Raw genomic sequence first — 17,511 nt, forward strand, 5'->3', positions numbered from 1 at the left:
AAAAAAAAAAAAAAACAAAAACACAAACACATACACACACACATACACGATACGGAGGCATATACACATATACACACACTGTTTCGGTGAGAAAGTCACAAAAAACGAACCGATGGAGTACTAGGATGCGGGTTAAGGAGCGTTTTGGCGAAAAGAATGTGACACGAGACACGTCAGTTTTGTCACAATGAAACTAATTTATTTCGAGTCAACACAGTTACTTGCGTAAAAAATATTCACATAAAAATAACCGCGAGCAAACACTCGATGTATTTATCACGGTAGAGGATTACACGGGGTAGAGATGCACACGATAATTAGAGGTAAAACGTAGAGGAATTTTAGAGGACCACGCTACTCGATAGAACGTCCGAACAGAGAGAGAGTAACAATAATCATAATTCAGAGAGAAGTAGGTCAGCGCTACAGGTGCGTAGTTAGGGCACCTGTATTGGAGCGCGGCCGGTCAGGCAGAGCTAGTCAAGGAGCTGCTGCCACCCCTTGGTCAGATGCGGTATGAGGCTGTTGCCTCAACATTCTCCCCCCCGTCAGGAACCCCGTTGCTGACAGAAGGAGTAGAGCAGTACTCGAGAACCTAGAACACTAAGCAGAGAATTAAACATGTCGAGTGAGACCAGCTTTAACTGGTAGAGATCGGCAATAGAACCAATTTGGAGATCGGCCTGGTCAACGTCGTCGAGGCGGTCCTAATTGTCACAACTCTGGAGAGACCGTCCTTCCCAGGATGTAAAGCTGTGACACGAGCAAGAGGCCACTTCGGTGGTGGGAACTGCTCGTCGTAGAGAAGTGCCAGGCTGCCGACTTTGAGTTCGTTGGACGGATGATGCCACTTGGAGATGGACTGGAGCTGCTGCAGATACCCTGTAGACCATTGCTTCCAGAAGAACTGCAGCCTCTGCTGAATCAGTTGCCATCTAGAGAGCCGTCCAACGTTGAGATGATCCAAAGAAGGCTCCGGAAGAGCTATTGGAGCTTCTCCAATGAGAAAATGCCCTGGGGTTAAGCAGGACAAGTCATCAGGGTCTTCCGAGAGCGCTTGTAGAGGCCTGGAATTGAGAACTGCTTCAATCTGGGTCAGCAGCGTCGAAAGTTCCTCGAACGTGAGAGTTGTATCACGAACCGTTCGAGCGAGATGATACTTCACCGACTTTACCGCTGCTTCCCATTTTCCTCCGAAATGAGGGGCTCCAGGAGGATTGAACGACCACCGCGTTCCATCCTTGAGACATACTGCAGAGAGATGCTGGAATTCCTTGGCGCCAGCAGAGAACAGCTTCTTCAGCTCCTTGTCAGCACCGAGAAAGTTAGTGCCACAGTCACTGTAGAGATGTCTGCAGTACCCTCGACGACTTACGAACCTCCTGTAGGCCGCGATGAACCCATCAGCAGAGTAATCCGTGACAGCTTCCAGATGGAGAGCGGATGTGGCCATGCACACAAAAATCACCAACCAGCCTTTCTGGGTCTTGTGACCACGCACCTTCCACGTCTTGAGCGACACTGGTCCGGCATAGTCCACACCAGTGTTAGAGAAAGCCCGATCCGACACAAGACGTGCTACTGGGAGCTGTCCCATCAGCTGTTGAGCTCGAATCCCACGATGACGCGCACATTCAACGCACTTGAGGATGAAGGATCTTACTGGTAGACGACCTCCAATAATCCAGTAAGACCTCCTGAGATGCGCCAACGTGAGCTGAGTTCCACCATGCAGCGTTCGCTGATGAGAGTCCCTAATGAGAAGCTCTGCGAGCGCGGAACCTTTAGGGATGATCGCCTGATGCCTACTCTTTGGTCCTAGAGTTGAGAACTTCAAACGCCCGCCCACTCTGAGAACACCCTGTTGGTCAATGAAGGCCGTGAGCTTGGTCAACGGATGAGACTTCTTCAGTTGGAATCCGTGAGAGATAATGTCACACTCGGCTTGGAGATGAAAGGCTTGAGTCGCCTTGACCCAATAAAGCCGAGCTGCCTCGATGCTTTCAGGGCTAAACACTGCAGGGACAACAACAGCCTTCTTCCTTTCCAACTTCCGCATCATATTCCCTGCAACCGTTTGACAAATTGCTGTGATTCGCAACAATTTGTAGAGAGAGGAATATCGCGTGCAAAGATCCCAGAGACTTGACCTCGCGAGAGAACCAGTTAGAGTCACCCCAGGCTTCTCCTCGAGATTTGTTGACGGGTCCAATCTTGCGCTCCCTTTCGGCCATTGAGAAGAACCCTTGCGTAGCCATTTTGGGCCCGTCCACCACAAATGATGGGCATTGAGTTGAGCTACCAAAATGCCTCGAGATGCACAATCAGCAGGATTCTCCTTCCCATTGACGTACCTCCAATTCGCTTCCTGCACGAGTTCCTGAATGCTGGCTACTCTATTGTGGACATATTCCTTCCACCTGGAAGGATGAGCACAGATCCACGCAAGAGCAACAGCTGAGTCTGTCCACTGACCGTTCTCTACGGCCGACTCTGGCGAGTAATTCTCCGTTTGTAGCACCGATCAATCGTGATATCTCTCTGCAGCTCAGACCAGGTGTTATTCTCGCTACAGCGCTAGCCTCGCTCGTCTTGGACGATGGCTCTTCTCACGAGGTTAGGATGCTGTTGGATACTGGTTCAGAGCTGACGTTTGCTACAAATGACCTTGTTGGGAAGCTCGGCTTATCGGTATCTCCAGCTTTGCTACCGGTCGTTGGTATTAGTGGATCAAAGTCTTCATCTAATGGTTTTTCTCGATTTTCTCTCAAGTCTCTGTATTCAAGTAATCAGATTCTCATCAAGGCCTATGTACTCGATCATCTCACATCTTCATTGCCTTCGTTCACGGTCTCTCAAACTCAANGGTTCAGAGCTGACGTTTGCTACAAATGACCTTGTTGGGAAGCTCGGCTTATCTGTATCTCCGGCTTTGCTACCGGTCGTTGGTATTAGTGGATCAAAGTCTTCATCTAATGGTTTTTCTCGATTTTCTCTCAAGTCTCTGTATTCAAGTAATCAGATTCTCATCAAGGCCTATGTACTCGATCATCTCACATCTTCATTGCCTTCGTTCACGGTCTCTCAAACTCAACATTGGGAGCATCTCAGAGGATTGGAGTTAGCTGATCCTGATTATCTGACGTCAAGACCTGTTGATCTTCTCATTGGCGCAGATTTCTTTGGATCGATTGTGGAGCCGCAGGTTATCAAGGGGCCGTCAGACTCCCCTATAGCGATGCTTACTCTCTTCGGGTGGGTGGTTCTCGGACCTACATCCGCAGTGATCCCCGCGGCAAGCTCAAATCACGTCTCTGTCAGCAATGAGGAACTTGGCGATCTTCTCACCTCGTTCTGGCAGCAGGAGGAAGTCTCTAAAACTGAAGGCAATGATGGTGTTCTCACGAAGGAAGAGGCAGATTGTGAGGAGTTCTTTCAGCGCACCCATGTTCGAGATCGCTCGGGGCGTTATGTTGTTCGACTGCCTCTTGCTCGTTCTCCGTCAGAGCTCGGTGATTCTCTATGCCGCGCCAAGGCGTGTCTCTCGAGCCTGCTCAGGAGGTTGGGAAAGAATCAGAATTCTCTACAGCTTTACAGTGATTTTCTCAAGGAGTATGAAGAGTTGGGGCACATGGTGCGTGCTCCTGTTCTGCCTGCCTCATATGCTTCTCGGGTCTTGGGTTGTCAACCTGACGGGATGACCTTGGCACATGAAGCTTCGGCTTCAGGAGGGTTGAGGGTCCCGGAGGGGGGGCAATCATATCAGGGTCCCGGTCGGTGTTCGTCTCTCAGGCAATCTCACTCTTCTGCTCCTACATACTACTTTCCTCATCATTGCGTTCTCCGGGAAAGTAGTGAAACTACAAAGCTGAGAGTAGTGTTCAATGGCTCCAGTAAGACAAGCTCAGGGTTGTCTCTTAACGACATTCAGCATACTGGAGCCAAATTGCAAAAGGACATCTCTGACGTGCTTCTCTGGTCTCGACAGAGCAAGTACATCTTTATGACGGACATCACGAAGATGTTCCGTCAGATCAAGGTGCATCAGGAAGACTGGCCTCTTCAACAAATTTTGTGGCGCGATTCTCAGGGCCAGATCAGCACCTACCAGCTCACCACTGTCACCTACGGGACCAAGTCTGCTCCATTTCTCGCCTGTAGGGTTCTCGACCAGCTGGTCAAGGACGAGGGACAGCGATTCCCTCTGGCTATCTCACCGTTGACCAGTGGCAGATATGTAGATGATATCTGTGGTGGAGCCGAGAAGGAAGATGATCTCCATCTTGTAGCTCAGCAAGTGACGGAACTCTGCTGGGCCGGTGGATTTCCTCTAGCGAAGTGGCACTCGAATAGTCCGTCTCTACTTCGTTCTCTGACACCGGACGGTTTCTCTCAGAGTCTGAAGCCGCTAGAGGACTCCGTCACTAAGATCCTTGGTCTGAAATGGGATCCCAACACAGATCGATTGAAGTTCTCTATCCATCTCTCAGCCGACACGAAGACAACGAAGAGGATTATTCTGTCCGAGATTGCTCAACTCTTCGATCCTCTAGGATTGCTACCACCGGTGGTGATTCGTGCAAAAGCTCTACTCCAGCAACTCTGGTTGGAGAAAAAAGATTGGGATGATGGGTTGTCCCCGCATCTGGTCCAGAAATGGGCTCAATTTCGTGAAGAATTGTCTCAAGTGGAACAACTCTCGATCCCTCGTTGGCTGGGGTGTAGGAAGGAATCTCAGGTGGAAATCCATGGCTTCTCAGATGCGTCTCTACTAGCGATGTCTGCGGTGGTTTATTTGAAGGTGACGAGTGCGGATGGTGTTAGCATCTCTTTGGCTATTGCTAAAATCAAGGTGGCTCCTTTCAAGAAGCTCACCATTTCGCGTCTTGAGCTCAACGCCGCAGTCATTCTAGCCAAGCTCACAAGGTACGTTATTGTTCAGCTCAACCTTGGTACCGCTATGGTACATTTGTGGACAGACTCAGCTGTTGCTCTTGCGTGGATCTGTGCTCATCCTTCCAGGTGGAAGGAATATGTCCACAATAGAGTAGCCAGCATTCAGGAACTCGTGCAGGAAGCGAATTGGAGGTACGTCAGTGGGAAGGAGAATCCTGCTGATTGTGCATCTCGAGGCATTTTGGTAGCTCAACTCAATGCCCATCATTTGTGGTGGACGGGCCCAAAATGGCTACGCAAGGGTTCTTCTCAATGGCCGAAAGGGAGCGCAAGATTGGACCCGTCAACAAATCTCGAGGAGAAGCCTGGGGTGACTCTAACTGCTTCTCTCGCGAGGTCAAGTCTCTGGGATCTTTGCACGCGATATTCCTCTCTCTACAAATTGTTGCGAATCACAGCAATTTGTCAAACGGTTGCAGGGAATATGATGCGGAAGTTGGGAAGGAAGAAGGCTGTTGTTGTCCCTGCAGTGTTTAGCCCTGAAAGCATCGAGGCAGCTCGGCTTTATTGGGTCAAGGCGACTCAAGCCTTTCATCTCCAAGCCGAGTGTGACATTATCTCTCACGGATTCCAACTGAAGAAGTCTCATCCGTTGACCAAGCTCACGGCCTTCATCGACCAACAGGGTGTTCTCAGAGTGGGCGGGCGTTTGAAGTTCTCAACTCTAGGACCAGAGAGTAGGCATCAGGCGATCATCCCTAAAGGTTCCGCGCTCGCAGAGCTTCTCATTAGGGACTCTCATCAGCGAACGCTGCATGGTGGAACTCAACTCACGTTGGCGCATCTCAGGAGGGCTTACTGGATTATTGGAGGTCGTCTACCAGTAAGATCCTTCATCCTCAAGTGCGTTGAATGTGCGCGTCATCGTGGGATTCGAGCTCAACAGCTGATGGGACAGCTTCCAGTGGCACGTCTTGTGTCGGATCGGGCTTTCTCTAACACTGGTGTGGATTATGCCGGACCAGTGTCGCTCAAGACGTGGAAGGGGCGTGGTCACAAGACCCAGAAGGGCTGGTTGGTGATTTTTGTGTGCATGGCCACGTCCGCTCTCCATCTGGAAGCTGTCACGGATTACTCTGCTGATGGGTTCATCGCGGCCTACAGGAGGTTCGTAAGTCGTCGAGGGTACTGCAGACATCTCTACAGTGACTGTGGCACTAACTTTCTCGGTGCTGACAAGGAGCTGAAGAAGCTGTTCTCTGCTGGCGCCAAGGAATTCCAGCATCTCTCTGCAGTATGTCTCAAGGATGGAACGCGGTGGTCGTTCAATCCTCCTGGAGCCCCTCATTTCGGAGGAAAATGGGAAGCAGCGGTAAAGTCGGTGAAGTATCATCTCGCTCGAACGGTTCGTGATACAACTCTCACGTTCGAGGAACTTTCGACGCTGCTGACCCAGATTGAAGCAGTTCTCAACTCCAGGCCTCTACAAGCGCTCTCGGAAGACCCTGATGACTTGTCCTGCTTAACCCCAGGGCATTTTCTCATTGGAGAAGCTCCAATAGCTCTTCCGGAGCCTTCTTTGGATCATCTCAACGTTGGACGGCTCTCTAGATGGCAACTGATTCAGCAGAGGCTGCAGTTCTTCTGGAAACAATGGTCTACAGGGTATCTGCAGCAGCTCCAGTCCATCTCCAAGTGGCATCATCCGTCCAACGAAGTCAAAGTCGGCAGCCTGGCACTTCTCTACGACGAGCAGTTCCCACCACCGAAGTGGCCTCTTGCTCGTGTCACAGCTTTACATCCTGGGAAGGACGGTCTCTCCAGAGTTGTGACAATTAGGACCGCCTCGACGACGTTGACCAGGCCGATCTCCAAATTGGTTCTATTGCCGATCTCTACCAGTTAAAGCTGGTCTCACTCGACATGTTTAATTCTCTGCTTAGTGTTCTAGGTTCTCGAGTACTGCTCTACTCCTTCTGTCAGCAACGGGGTTCCTGACGGGGGGGAGAATGTTGAGGCAACAGCCTCATACCGCATCTGACCAAGGGGTGGCAGCACCTCCTTGACTAGCTCTGCCTGACCGGCCGCGCTCCAATACAGGTGCCCTAACTACGCACCTGTAGCGCTGACCTACTTCTCTCTGAATTATGATTATTGTTACTCTCTCTCTGTTCGGACGTTCTATCGAGTAGCGTGGTCCTCTAAAATTCCTCTACGTTTTACCTCTAATTATCGTGTGCATCTCTACCCCGTGTAATCCTCTACCGTGATAAATACATCGAGTGTTTGCTCGCGGTTATTTTTATGTGAATATTTTTTACGCAAGTAACTGTGTTGACTCGAAATAAATTAGTTTCATTGTGACAAAACTGACGTGTCTCGTGTCACATTCTTTTTGCCAAAACGCTCCTTAACCCGCATCCTAGTACTCCATCGGTTCGTTTTTTGTGACTTTCTCGCCGAAACACACACGCATATGCCCTATTCACGAATCCCCGTACGCACTCTTTGTACTCAATGCATACACATACACAAATTTTCCACTAAATTCACTCAATTCATTGACACCCACGATCGATGAAAAAGTCACTCTAGCGGTCGGGTATTTAATCAGCCTGAAGCCACGCAACACCAGCCACATAATCCGTCTCTTTGAAGAACCAGTATTAGCCGGCCAACATATACAGGATTCCCACTGGATGAATGTTCAAGATGACGTTATCGGGGTTTTCATCCCCAGCCATGTGGAACTGGAAAATCGAGCTGTTGCTCCATCTGATCAAATTAGCCTTCCCATAGTTTTGACGCCACTCATTTGAGATGAAAACTCTGCGTCTCAGTTCGACATATCCTCTAATCTGTAAGAAGAATGAAATATACCGACAAGATTAATACACCAGCCTGGAAATATGCGATTGAAAAACAATTGTTAATATTTACCCTTGCAGGCTCATACACATTATCTGCATTGATTGGATTAATGTGATTATTTTGATCCTCATCCTCATCATCATCATCACTAGCCTCTGCTTCCTCAAGCTGACGGAGAAGAATTGGCACTTCACCGAAACCATGGAAGTGATCTTCTGGTTCACTTTCCAGGTCTGATGACTCTTCGAATCCAGAATCATGGAGTTCTCCAAGATCCTCGTGGTCTTCCCATTCCTCAACATCATCATCATCACCTTCATCATCCACTTCCATCTGCATCGCTTGATCAAATTGTCGCCTGACCTCAATGAAATCATCACGCAGGAGGAACTGATATTGTTGATCACTATACCAAAGTCCAGTGTTATGACGTCCAGTGTTATGACGTCGTCAGATTCCAGCAGATCCTCTTCCAACGTGTGGAAATCAGCAACACACTCCTCAATTCCCCTCATCAGGTATTCCTCTTGGAACATTGTTATCCAAATCTGTGGCACAATCACAGAGGGGCTCAATTCGATGTAGTTCTCCATCGCACAGGAGATTTCGAAAAACACGAAACACTTGGAAAATCCACAGAATGCTCACGTTTAAGGTGTCGATGGGATTGTGATGTCCAAGTCCAAAGATCAGGCCTCAAAAACTTCTCTACCCCCACCAAAAGTGGCGAAAATTTCTAGCAGAGGGATGAAAACTCACGTGTACTCAAGGTGGGTGGAGTGGGAGAGCATCATCATCTGGTAGAAGAGGATGAAAACTCTTCGCGAGTGGGCACCAAATGTCATCCTTTTTTTATGATAGGGTTTCCAGTAGGACCGCATCACGGTCGAATGTCAGGCTTACCTGCTGAGCTGCCAGGCATCTCACGACCAACCCAAACTTTATTGCACACGATAAGGTCAATGAGAGCCTCGAAAATGTTAATGAATTTGTTCCCCCTCGAAATACCCTTTTTTTCCGCCCAACAGTTTCTCCACAGGTCGAAACTCAGATTTTCCAGAAAAGTCACGTTCTGAGGAAAACCCCCTCGGTGTTGAATCGCAACAGTCACTTCTGACGTCAAGGTTTATCACCAAAATTGCTTAACATGTGGTTAACAGACTTGAGTAGAAAGTCTCCCACAAGTGTCCCACAATTGCATAGTCTGAACAACTCGCTGTTGATAATTTGTTCCGCTGGAAGGTTGTATATCACCCTCAACATTTTTCCAGACCCCCCCCCCGGAACGGAAAAATCCCTCTCAAAGAATCTGACATTTTTTTCGCTAGTATCCAATGCGAAAGCCCACATCCTGTGGACCACACGTGTTCGGCACATATCAAAGGACGAAGAGAGATTTTCCAGATGTTGATTTTCTAGGAATGCATTGTTGCTTTCCTTGTTAATAATTTTCAGAGAGTGCACACAATTTTTCCATAGGTCACGTGATTCTTTCTGACCAATCAGGTGATTCTTTCTGACCAATCACGCAACATTTTTCAGCAATTTTTTCTTGATAGACACACCCACTGGACATATCCATATNATCATGTGAGATAGGTGAATCGACTCTTGGGGGAGAGTGTCAATCATCATGATAAGAGACGTCTAACCCATCTATTGGCACGATTAAAAAGTTTTCAATCACGTTTTAAAGATTTGTAAATTATCGGGGAGGTGTGCGCGATAATTTAACTGACAGAGTCCGATGGGAAGATTTGCAAAGCGTTTTTGAAGATCGCATGCGGACGGGTGTCATTATCAATTTGAAAAATCCTGATTTGTTGAAGTTTTTGGATGATGCACGCAGAATGCTTTGCGTACGCTTAAAAAATGCACTGAAACAACATAGGAGTTTGAAAGTGAATGTAGTGTTATGCTGTAAATATGAAATACAGAAGAATAATCAACTCATTGAAGAAGAAAAATTTTTCAACACAAAAAATCAAATTATTCTACATACAACGGACATTAAACATTGGTTTGAAGAGCATATAAAGGACAAACTTTTAACAAAAGCGGATGAGTTAGGAAAAAGATTCTGGATGGAGATTGATTGAAGTGATTAATTTAGTAGTGAATATCAACCAATGTAACCCACTACGAGGTGGGTCCAGCTTCGTTGAAGTACCTGAATGGATTCGAAAAGAACATGCAGTGGTGAACGTTCAAAACGAAGATTTCTATTGCTTCTTGTGGTCCATTATGGCTGCACGCTGTGATGTTGAAACGAAAAAAAGACCAAATTCGTACCCTTCGTTTAGCACTATCATAAAAAACTATGGCATGTTCGATTATCCTATGGCGTTAAAAGACATTCCAAAGTTCGAAAAAGCTAATCAGATGTCAATTAACGTATATGGGATTGATAGTGATGAAGAATCTAATAAAAATTGGATTGTGCCATTATATTTGAGCCAACGTCCTTCTACAACATTACCAGATGATACAGCGACGATTCACCTTCTCCTGATTGAAAAAGAAAACGATGAGAATGATGGTGTGGGAAAAATTCATCATTATGCGTGGATTTCAAATTTATCTCGGTTGCTTAGTTCTCAAATTTCGAAAACCAAACGGACGACATTCTTATGTGACAGGTGCTTGTGTCACTTTTTCAAAGAAGAAGCATATATTGTGACCGCGTTATCTGACAAGCAAAAATCCTGAAAAGGGTTTTAGGGGTGTCAAATAAGCGTAACAAATAAGAGGGGGTAAATTCAATAAAATGATATATTTCCAGTCAAATTTACATACAGATGGTGAGGCCTTTTGACTCGGATCTAGGGGGAGGGTAAGGCCAAGCGACTCTAACACGCGCAATATCGGGAAGGCTCTAATCAATAAAGAAGAGGGGAGTTTAGTCGTGTCTAGGGGCGTCTCGACTCTTACAATAAATATCTCACTAGGGGGAGAAGAACAAAAGTGTGGGCTCACCGCTGGGGGGAAGAACCGAGGAGATACGGTTGCAGAAATGGTAACGGGGAAAAGGGGAAAAATAGCTCGTACTTACGGGCCCTCTCGATCCTGGGGAACTGTNCAGGGTCTCCTGGCTGATCTCTCCGATGTGGGATGAGGTCCAAGATCCTCCAACAATCCTCTTTACATTGTTATGGTTCTCTGGGCACAATTGACACGACGCGTTAACTGGGGCAGTCGTGAGACGAGTGAGTTTCCTTCCCGTCAACGTCTTCTTCGCAGGGGAGCAGATCGAGGTGGGCCAGGAGCGGGATCGTCATCCGCTTTCCGGGTGCCTGAGGCGAAGGGGGCATTCTTCGGGATTTCTTCCTGTGGTGCCGGTGTTCCACCTTTTGTTTTGGGCCGGAACTGATCTCCATCCTGGGGTCTCATCGTTGCTGGTCGGAGGGGGGAGGGGGACGAAAGGGTGAGGTGGGGAGGGAACTAGGGTAATCGTGGGGGGGGAGATGAGGTAGCCAGCGGTGGCCAAATATATGATATTAGGGGGCAGTGTAGTTGGGGGCGATAAAAGAGTATAAAAATAATAAAAAATAAAAAGGTTGCCTCGTCACAAATGCCCCGGTGGTAGAGAATACATGGGGTGGTCATTTTACCACCCTCATGTTGAACGACATTACTTCTTAGCTTAACTACTTACCAGGAGAGGTGAGTCTGGAAGGAAGGCTCTCAATTAATTTCATTAATAATATTTTATTGTACGGGATATTTTCCCCGCAATTCCCACCATACAAAAATAACATACTTTTCTTTAACTGAAATATATAATTTGCGCTTGGGCACGTCACCATCCAGCGGTGAATGATAATAATAGGAAAACAAAAAATAAAAATAATACATGATGGGACGGGAACAATGAAAGGAACATTTTAGTGGGTGTCATTGGTGTTATTGGACTCGTCTCATATTCTGGGGTATTTCGGACCACATTGGGTTATGCGAAATATTCTTAACCTAATCCTAACCTAATTGCAGGGTTCTTGGAATGCGTCAGGGCCCTCCCAACTTTCTCTGAATATTTTAAGCCTTTTTTTCAGATCCAGCTGGTCATGGTCCCAGGGGTAAAGAGGACATTGGGTTCTATTTTGGGTTCTCCGGGCATTTCAGGGCCTTATGGGAATCTTGAGGGCACATCATGACTCTTGCGGGGCTCTTGTGACTAGGGGGATTTTGAACTCTGGGATATCAGGGTGAATATTTACAACTATGGGGTTTTTCCGGGTTATTTCTGGGGATTTTGGGGAATTCTAAGGGTCGGTCTAGGTATTTGGAATCGTGTTCTGGGTTCTTTAAGGGTATTTCGGGGCCTCGTGGGGAGCTTAGGGGCTTTCCTGGGGGATTTCGGGCCACTTTGGGACCTTACGGAATATACTAACTTAATTCTGGGAACTATTCTTAATCGGGGCCTTCCTTGAAGATTTCAGGCCACTCTTGGGCCATACAAGGTATACTCAAATAACTCGGGGCTTCCTTTGGGTATTTCGGGCCACTCTCGGGCCATACGAAATAATAAAAAACATTTTTGGGTATTATTCTGGGTCTTTCGGGGATAGGGGCACTTACTGACCTATAACTAATCAATTCCCTTGATTTCTAGTTCGGGGGGGTATCGAAGTGACTAATTAACCTATTCTACATTTAAGACTGAATCCTGTGATACCTGTGGGATTTTGGGATATCTTGGGGAATTTTTGGGGGTGGTCGTGATTCATTGGGGTTTTCGGGGATTTTTAGCAGGACTTGGGGGTTTCCAGGAAATTTTCGAGACTCTAGGGGATATTTCTGGACTCTCCGGATCATTCTGTGGAATCTGGAGACATGGTGGGATATTCCTAGGATTCCTGGGGGATTGAGGGTTCTTCTAGGGCGTTCTGGTATACTAGGGGTCTTTTCTGGGATAGCTGGGGTAACTGGAAGGGGTTTTGAGGTATTTGGACACATTCTGAAATTTCCTAGGGGCTGGGGTGACCTTGATTCTACTAAGTGAAAGTGGAATCCTGACTTGGTTTTACCGGGCTTTCCATCAACTGCATGGGGACGAGGGATTCTAAGATTCTCAGATGGAGGGATTGGATTCAGATCAAAGAGACGGGGGCTTTTCAGACTCCTGATCGTGAGACTTCGATTCAGGCTGGGGGGACGGGGAATGTTCAGGGACATGAGTGGGGGAATTGGATCTAGGACGGCTGATCGGGGAATTTTGAGGGACATGGAGGGGGGGTTTTGATCCAGGATGGGTGGCCGGGGAATTTTGAGGGACATGAGTGGGGGGATTGGATCTAGGACGGCGATCGGGGAATTTTGAGGGACATGAGTGGGGGGATTGGATCTAGGACGAGGATTGGAGAATTTTGAGGGACATGGGGGAGGGTTTTGATCCAGGATAGGTGGCTGGGGAATTTTGAGGGACATGAGTGGGGGGATTTGATCCATCTGGGGAGGGAGTTTGGGATCTTCAATTACTTCCTCTTTGAGATCTTTAACATTTGCATTCTCTTTACTACTGCTGGGATTTCCAAGGGATTGATCCGATCCCGGGGGAATTGGGGGGCATTGCTCTGTAGGGTCCTGGGGTGTCTGCTCAAGGGGTAGGTTGGGTGGTCCGGCAACTGTCAGGGTGGCTAGGTGGGGCTGACTGGGATCCGAAGGAACCGAGGGCTCTAGGGCTTTCGAGGGGCTGAGGTCCACTGTACTAGTTCGAGGCTGACTGAGGGTAACTTGAAATTCACCTGAGGGGAGTTCAATTCTGGGAGCTTCTCGCTTACGGTTGGTTCGAGATGACTCAACAATCTGTGAGGTCTCTGAACTCCTGTTCTGGGGGTTTACTTGATTTAACGAACTTCCCCAGAGCTGGGTGGGAAAGCCTAAAAGGGACAGAGGGATGTAGGAAGAATCAACTTCTTTATTCCACTCAGCGGCCACATCGCCAAACTTTTTTCTCACTTCCAATCTGACGAATCGATCTATCAAAACCTTGGGACTTCCAAAAATATTTACTTTATGGGCATCTAGAAGAGCTCTCTGCTCATAGGGGCACAGTTGCTCAAATCCACGTTTAACTTCCTCTCGATAATGGGAAATCTCGGAGGAGGGGGAGGGGACGGGTGTACTGGGCAGAACTGGGGTGGCAAACCAGGGGGCAGATATAGGGTCGGCGTTGGGTCTCGGGGTCATGTTGTTAACGTTTATAAATTTCCAAAATGTTCTAATGTCACTCCACTTCTCAAGAAGCACAAAAAACAACTAAAACTAAAAATAATAACGACAAACTATTAACTTAATCCGAAAAACTATTAATTTGATAGAGGGATTCTGAGTTAACTTCAGGGGGGGGGGGTTTTCCCAAAATCAGCCGATTTTTACAGCTCAAAAAGGAATTTGGGGTAACGAATCGAAAGGGAGCTGTTGGGGGTACCCTCGGAGGGGTTAGTTAATTAAAAACCACAATTATTAACAATTGTCAGATTGTTAATTCCGGGGACCAGAAATTCGGGAGTATTTTCGGATTAGGACAGGGGGAGAATGAGGGAATCAAAGAAGATAGGGGAATAAATCGGGCGAAAAAGAAATATCATAGACGAATGAGTGGAGAATGGGATAGTTCGATGTTTTCGATGGTTATACTCATGCATGAGCTCTGGCAACATATCAATCCACTTGTAATTTCCACGTAGACTGAACTGAAACCACATTTTACTCTTCAATGTTCGATTGAATCGTTCACATATGGATGCCTTCAAATTACTGAATGTGGAGTATAAATTTATATTATATTTCTTCATTAATGCTTAAAATTCAGAATTATAAAACTCCTTGCCACCATCAACATGTAAATGTTTCGGCACACACCCCCGTTGGAGGATTGAACTCATAGCTCTCGTGACATCCTGGGCATTTTTCCTTTTCAATGGCTCAGCCCAAGCAAACTTGGAAAAATTGTCAATTACAGTGAGCAAGAATCTATTTCCATTATTACTTTTTGCATAAACCGTCATATCCACCAAATCTGCCTGCCATGTCTCATCTAGATCACGAATTTTGACTCGTCGCCTGAGATAATTTCTTCCTGCTGATCTATGCAATTCGGTCACAACATCCAATTTATTCTGTGACATATTTGGGGTCGCTTGGAGTTTTCTCCACTATTTTCATCAACCTGCCAATCCTTCTATTAATATCTGCATACTTCCATTTTACATCAATTTCCAATTCATGAATTTTTGTATTCAAAGTCTCGAGTGTAACAGCATCATGTGGGTCCACTGGTGTTGCAACGTTACTTAGCTTTTTACCAAGAAGATCATAATTACCATCTTCCGTGAGTTTATATCCAGCACCCGGTGGACCTCGATTATGGGAGCCTCTATCAGAAGTTAAGTGACGACCGAACACGTCAACACTCATTTCGCAAATGATAAAAGGTGGCAATGTGTGTACTCTAATATATAATTCCAGCCTCACGCAGTTCTTCGACGATTGATATAATTTCATTATCATGGCTCGGATTTCCAGCTCTCTGGGATGCCACGAGTAATCGAAGACGATCCACAAGTTCATTAGGATCATCCCAATAAATATAGTCCACTGTGTTGGGGCGTCGAGCCCTCATAAAAGTAGGTAGAAGGCCGGTGCCCGAGTACTTTGACGTACCAAAGCGTGAAATATATTTTTCATATTTCTCACCCTTCTGTTCTCGGATGCCGCCTCGAGGTTTATAATTTCTCTGATGCCCATTAGTTGCGAGGATGATTTTTTTATATGCATCAATATCACTATCAGTTATCAAATTGTTATTAAGATTTTTCATAAAGAGAAGCTCCAACAATCCCTCGGTGCAAGCGTATTTCATGGTTTTCACTTTAATAAAATCGTCATCAAAATATATGGGAGAGTCTCCAATCATAAAATTGTGGGTAAGTTTACGAACACCATAAGCCTTATCCCATTTTGGTGTACTGATTTGAGCCAAATATTTCCACGCAAGAGTGTCGGTATTGAAATCATTTACATCTTTTTCATCGTTCATGTCTTCGGTGTTGGTTAATGATTTTTCATTCAGATTGCGTGAATTGTCAAGGGCTGGAATTATAGTATCATCGTGAGATTTCTGCAAAAACGGAACCATAGTCTCATTCAAGTTGCGATCAAATAAAGAATCATCAGCTATTGTCGTGTAACTGTCTTCAGATACATCGCTACTCGGCAGTATCTGTTTTGGTGTTTTTGGAGTACTCCTGTGTCTGAGTTTTCGTCGATTTTTATAATTAATCGCCCTGAGTTGCTTTCCATTATCAGGCACTTCATATGATTTCACATTTCGAGAGGTTAATTCCTGAAGGGGCTTCACGATGGGTTTGAAAACTTCATTCATTGCTTCATCGACGTTCTCTCTACCCAATTTCAACAGTTTATGTTTTCGTTGGATTGCTTTTCGTGCAATAGAAATTTGATGTAAAAGCTCTTGCTGTTTAGACATTTCATCTTTGTGGAGCGACATGTTGACTCGTTGGAATCTAGCTCATAACTGTTTATACCTTCCCACCACAACTGTTATTTATTTGAATAAAGCAATCGAAATTTTTTCGATATCGACCTGTTTCAATGTCACTATCTTTATCGATAACTAAAAAAGTATAATTATCATTCCAACAAGCTGAACATAATTCCTTAAATTTTTCGAATGACATGTCTGTGTTTACATGATCGTTATAAATATGTCTCAAATTCATTTCGTCCTGTTTGAATAGTACGAGAAAATTGACATTGTCCCGAACTAAATGTTTTGGGATGCGAGCATATGACTGACACAAATAGAAACTGTCCACGTTTTTATGTCTCCCCATACAAAAATATGCCTTGATATTATTTTGCTTCTCGCAAGCCACATCGTCGAATATGAACACGGAATTCTCCTTCGCGTTATCCACAGACACAACCTCCTCATTGTCTGCAAATGGATAATACTCCATGTCATCAAGCGGTTCCAATATGTTTTGTAAAAATTGATATTTAGGTTGATTGAGGGACTTTGAATACATGTAAATATTTGAAAATCGGAGACCGTTCGGGTGAATTATAAGACTGAGTAGAGCATTAGTTTTCCCACAATTGGATGGACCACAGAAAACCGCGCGAATTGTATTTGGCAACAGTGAACCATGACGTTTCTTATTGTCGGCATCTTTTGCAGTGACTGAATCAAAATTAATGACGGGTAAGCCACTGGGATGTGCACTTAACTCCATCTTGATCACAACTGAGGGGAAAATCTATAAATTGGTGGTTTTATAGCAAAATCATTCAGTTCTCCTTCGGACATGATTGTGCACAGATCACGCTCTAGAAAAAAGGGGAGAGGGTTATTGAATAAAATCATCAACAACCTTCCCGTTGAATTACATCTACCAGGCTACCAGTACTGTGGACCCGGCACAAAATTATCGAAAAGATTAGCTCGAGGAGATCCTGGGATTAATCCACTCGATTCGGCCTGTAAGGCGCATGATATTGCCTATTCGGAAAATCGTGAGGATATTACAGCACGACACGAAGCTGATAAGGTACTTGCAGAACGAGCCTGGCAACGAGTTTCGGCCTCAGACGCCACTGTGGGGGAAAAAGCGGCAGCTTTATTTGTAACAAACGCTATGAAGGCTAAAACCAAATTAGGTATGGGCGTGAAAAAATCAGGCACCGGTGGTAAGACTAGAAAGAAATTAGGCATGGGTG

General features: G+C 45.9%; 2 protein-coding genes across 2 annotated transcripts; one reads left to right on the forward strand and one right to left on the reverse strand.

Moving 5' to 3' along the window:
• Positions 1–640: 640 nt before the first annotated feature.
• On the reverse strand, positions 641–2,836 carry LOC107038156. The gene is made up of 3 exons (XM_015257072.1): positions 2,829–2,836; positions 2,614–2,775; positions 641–2,420 (listed from the first exon to the last, which is right to left on the reverse strand). The coding sequence occupies exons 1-3, from the start codon at positions 2,834–2,836 to the stop codon at positions 641–643; spliced, it is 1,950 nt and encodes a 649-aa protein (XP_015112558.1).
• A 55-nt stretch (positions 2,837–2,891) lies between these two features.
• On the forward strand, positions 2,892–6,802 carry LOC107038157. Its single transcript, XM_015257074.1, has 2 exons — positions 2,892–2,948; positions 3,002–6,802. The coding sequence occupies exons 1-2, from the start codon at positions 2,892–2,894 to the stop codon at positions 6,800–6,802; spliced, it is 3,858 nt and encodes a 1,285-aa protein (XP_015112560.1).
• The last annotated feature ends 10,709 nt before the right edge of the window (positions 6,803–17,511 follow it).

This window comes from Diachasma alloeum, unplaced genomic scaffold (assembly GCF_001412515.2).
Source record: "Diachasma alloeum isolate Michigan unplaced genomic scaffold, Dall2.0 Dall_scaffold_00278, whole genome shotgun sequence".
Taxonomy (NCBI): domain Eukaryota; kingdom Metazoa; phylum Arthropoda; class Insecta; order Hymenoptera; family Braconidae; genus Diachasma; species Diachasma alloeum.

Bases quoted from the DNA above. Each gene is read 5' to 3' on its own strand.
- LOC107038156 (XM_015257072.1), bottom strand. The intron at 2,421-2,613 runs GTGAGAAGAGCC...TCATCCTTCCAG, and splicing joins TCCAACAGCATCCTAACCTC to GTGGAAGGAATATGTCCACA.
- LOC107038157 (XM_015257074.1), top strand. From the start codon at position 2,892: ATGACCTTGTTGGGAAGCTCGGCTTATCTGTATCTCCGGCTTTGCTAC. The intron at 2,949-3,001 runs GTATTAGTGGAT...TTTTCTCTCAAG, and splicing joins GGCTTTGCTACCGGTCGTTG to TCTCTGTATTCAAGTAATCA.